Source organism: Piliocolobus tephrosceles, chromosome 11 (assembly GCF_002776525.5).
Source record: "Piliocolobus tephrosceles isolate RC106 chromosome 11, ASM277652v3, whole genome shotgun sequence".
NCBI classification, from domain to species: domain Eukaryota; kingdom Metazoa; phylum Chordata; class Mammalia; order Primates; family Cercopithecidae; genus Piliocolobus; species Piliocolobus tephrosceles.
The window spans coordinates 127530159-127534371 of record NC_045444.1 but is presented as its reverse complement, the minus strand read 5'-3'; the positions used below and the strand labels follow the sequence as shown (position 1 = coordinate 127534371).

Sequence of the window (4213 nt, the reverse complement as noted above, 5' to 3'; positions counted from 1 at the left end):
ATTACAGGCTTGAGCCACCGCGCCCAGCCGAGAGGCTGCTTCTTAACCTTGTCCTGCACCTGGCATCCAGGACTGGGCCTGGAATCGGTGGTTCTCCACCAGAAATGGAGCAAACAGTTAGGAGGAAATGGAGATGATGCTCTCCATGGCAGGAGGGCGATATTTTAACACTGACTGCTTACCCATGACAGCTTGTGGGCTGATGAGCTGATGCTTTGACATGCACCTGTGGTCCCAGCTACTCAGGAGGCTGAGGAGACCAGCCTGGGCACACAGCAAGACCCCCCATCTTAAAAAAAAGAGAAGATTGCATGTTCTGGGCTGACTTTCCTTTCAGATGGGGGCTGGTACTGATCTCATCTGTGCCGCCCACCCCCAGCCTGGAGACGCTGAGCATCTGTGACTTGTCAGCTCTGAATTTTTCTTGGCTTCTCTTTAGAACACATGGTCAGCAGTAGTGGTGGGGCTGGGGGCAGACACAGCTCACCTTGGCCAGCATGACGGAGGGACCCCAGGCAGCACTCAGCTCTCTATCCGGCCGAGTTTCTTGACCTTGGCTTTGGGGACTCCTGGTAGTAGGTGGGCTCAAGGCACCCCCTGCTGTTGCCTCCAGTGGTACTGGCTTTAGGACTGGGCTGCTGGTACTGATGAGGGAATGAGAAAGGTCACTTTTGATTGGACCAACTGTCTCAACTGGCCAGACCTTTGGGCTGAGCAAGGGTCTGTGTGTACACTGCAGTTGACCTGCTCTAGCTGCTTCATGGAGGCCACGTGCACACCCCCAGGCCTTGACAAGTCAGCCTTGCAGGGAAGGGTTAGGTGGCCTCTGGCCCTCCCCTAACTGCCTTTCCTTCCCCAGAGTTCCTGTCACCTCAGGGTCTGGTGCTCAGAAAAGGATGTGTAGCAGCATGTTTCAAGGTTGGGGCCTGTGTGCCGCTCCTTCCACCCTCCTGGTTACAAACCCTGGGAGGTCAGCTAGTTGGCAGTTTCACAAGGACACCTTGGGCTGGTGCAATGTCCAGTTGGCTTCAGCCAGCTCCTCTGCTGGGCTTAGGCCTGGGATGGACCCGGCACACAGGTGTCCGGGGGTGAGCGTGGGGGCTGTGTGTGGTGTTCCCCATCCTTCTTGGAGGGCACGGTCTCCCCAGGCCCAGGAACGTGGAGGGCACCCCCATCCAAGGACCTGTCCTGTCTTCAGCACCAGAATGAGTTGGGCCTCAGTGTTTTGGGGGCATAATTAGTCGTTTTGCCTTTTTTTTTTTTTGAGACGGAGTCTTGCTCTGTCACCCAGGCTGGAGTACAATGGCACGATCTTCACCTCCCGGGTTCACGCCATTCTCCTGCCTCAGCCTCCCAAGTAGCTGGGACTATGGGCGCCCGTCACCACACCTGGCTGATTTTTTGTATTTTTTAGTAGAGATGGGGTTTCACCGTGTTAGCCAGGGTGGTCTTGATCTGCTGACCTTGTGATCTGCCCGCTTCGGCCTCCCAGAGTGCTGGGATTACAGGCGTGAGCCAATGCGTCCAGCCCGTTTTGCCTTTTTATGCTCTGCCACACTAAATTGGCATCAAGACCCTTGATGTTGTGGGGGGAGGGGCCGTGCATGGTGGCTCACACCTATAATCCCAGCACTTTGGGAGGCTGAGGTGGGCAGATCACCTGAAGTCAGGAGTTCAAGACCAGCCTGGCCAAGATGGTGAAACCTTATCTCTACTAAAAATACAAAAAATTAGCTGGGGGTGGTGGTGCATGCCTGTAATTCCAGCTACTTGGGAGGCTGAGGCAGAAGAATCCCTTGAACTCAGAAGGCAGAGGTTGCAGTGAGCTGAGATCGCACCACTGCACTCCAACCTGGGTGACAGATTGATACGCCATTTCAAATGAATAAAAAAAAGTATCGAGGCCTGAGGACACACCTCTCCTGGCTTCCCCTGGACTCTGGGCCTGAGTCACAGACCAGGCACCTTCCACACTGGTGGCTCAGAAACTTTCGGGCATTGCTTCTTTAAATCTGAGGACTGTGGGAGGCAGCTTTCTGCATCAAGAAAGCATCAGTTTCTGACCCCGCGCTGGTGTAGCTGTCAGGAGGACTTACGTAGGGGTGAGGGAAGCCCTTTCTAAATATGTGGCTTTTAGGAGTGAAGGAGAGCTTGGTTAACACATACCGAGAGTTTTCTGTTTTTGATGAGGTTTTTTTTTTTTTTTTTAATTAAAATTTTTTTTTTGAGACAGAGTTTCACTCTTGTTGCCCAGGCTAGAGTGCGATGGCCTGATCTCGGCTCACCACAACCTCCGCCTCCTTGGTTCAAGCGCTTCTCCTGTCTTGGACTCCCAAGTAGCTCGGATCACAGGCATGCGCAACCACACCCGGCTAATTTTTTTGTATTTAGTAGAGATGGGATTTTACCATGTTGGTTAGGCTGGTCGTGAACTCCTGACCTCAGGTGATCCACCCGCCTTGGCCTCCCAGAGTGCTGGGATTGCAGGTGTGCACCACCAAGCCCGGCCTATTGAGTTTATTTTTTAGTAGTTTCAGATTTATAGCAAATTAAGTAAGAGCTCCCAATCTCCTCACCCCCAGGGGCTATTAACCTATTAGCATCTCTCATGGGGCTGCATGGTAGGGTTAGATGAGGCAACCTTCCTGCCTTGTCATCACCTAAGGTTCCTGTTTCCAGCAGGTTCATTGAGTTGGCCTGGCCTCTTTATACTTTCTGGGGACTTTTTCCCTTGCATGGAAAGTTGAGTTTAGGTTTAGGTTTTTTTTTTTTTTGGAAACGGAGTTTGATTCTTCTTGCCCAGGTTGGGGTGCAATGGTGCGGTCTCGGCTCACTGCAACCTCTGCCTCCTGGTTTCAAGCAGTTCTTCTGCCTCAGCCTCCTGAGTAGCTGGGATTACAGGCATGAGTCACCACGCCCAGCTAATGTTTTTGTATTTTTATTAGAGATGGGGTTTCACCATGTTGGCCAGGCTAGTCTTGAACTCCTGACCTCAAGTGATCCACCTGCCTCGGCCTCCCAAAGTGCTGGGATTACAAGGCGTGAGCCACTGTACTCAGCCAAGTTTAGGTTTTAAACAAAAAGGGGTAAAGGAAGAAACCAGAGAAGAATTGAGGTGCACTCGCTCGGACTCCCCCTTCCCTACAGGTCCCTTCCTCCCCAGCAGGGCAGCCTCTGCCTGTCCCAGCCTCTCGTGACCGGCACTGTCTGCCCTCTGTCCCCACCGGCCCCGCAGCACTCTCGAGTGGACCCTGAAGAGCTCTTCACCAAGCTCGACCGCATCGGCAAGGGCTCGTTTGGGGAGGTCTACAAGGGCATCGATAACCACACCAAGGAGGTGGTGGCCATCAAGATCATCGACTTGGAGGAGGCCGAGGATGAGATCGAGGACATCCAGCAGGAGATCACCGTCCTCAGCCAGTGCGACAGCCCCTACATCACCCGCTACTTTGGCTCCTACCTAAAGGTGCCTGTGGGGGGAGGCGGCGGCCCTGCTGGTGCTGTGCCCGGCCCTCTCTTCCATGTCAGAGGGACTGAGTGACGTGCCGGAGGGTACAAGGCGGCCTTGACAGTTCGGTGCATGCCCTCCAGGAAATTGCCCTGGGCAGGCAGGGTGCGAGCAGCATCCACGAGGGTCATTCGGCTCTGAGTGGCCATTGGGACCCACTCGCCTGCCTGTGGTAATGCAGTGAGGGCACCCCTGCTGGCAGTGGTGAGGGCCTGTGAGGAGCAGGTTTCTGGTGGTGCCAGGGTCTGGGGTGTAGGGAACGCTGTGGCCATCCTGCCCGGGAGGGTGCTGGGTGTGTTGGGCCATGTGCTTGCCAGCCATGCCCTCTTCCCAGCCATGCCCTCTTCCCAGCCCTGTAGGACTGGCTCAGCAGCCTGGTTTTTGACGGGGTCTTGGTGAAGTAGACTCAGCCACTGCTCTGTATACTCGATCCGTCCTCTGAGCATCTGTAGCAGGAGGGGAGCTGGGCAAGGCCGAGGGAGCCCTTTCCTGTGTAGGGTTCTTGGCAGGGATGGGACCGGTGGGGCCTGGGCCCTGGCTGACTCTGGCCTGACTCCCACCCTGGAGCATACCCTTCCTCTCGCTGCCAAATGCTGATGGGTTTGTCTCCGGTCCCAGAGCACCAAGCTATGGATCATCATGGAGTACCTGGGCGGCGGCTCGGCACTGGACTTGGTGAGGCATGGGCCGTGGCAGTGGGGGTCA

The 4213-nt window shown here is 55.1% G+C and overlaps 1 protein-coding gene across 2 annotated transcripts in view; it reads left to right on the top strand.

The window, feature by feature from the left end:
• STK25 (serine/threonine kinase 25) overlaps positions 1-4213 on the top strand; it is a 22052-nt gene that overhangs the window by 12252 nt on the left and 5587 nt on the right. For both annotated transcript variants that reach the window (XM_026449085.1, XM_026449084.1), the window contains exons 3-4: positions 3236-3466; positions 4127-4183. In XM_026449085.1, coding sequence (XP_026304870.1) covers positions 3236-3466; positions 4127-4183 — 288 coding nt within the window. The remainder of the gene's footprint in view (positions 1-3235; positions 3467-4126; positions 4184-4213) is intronic.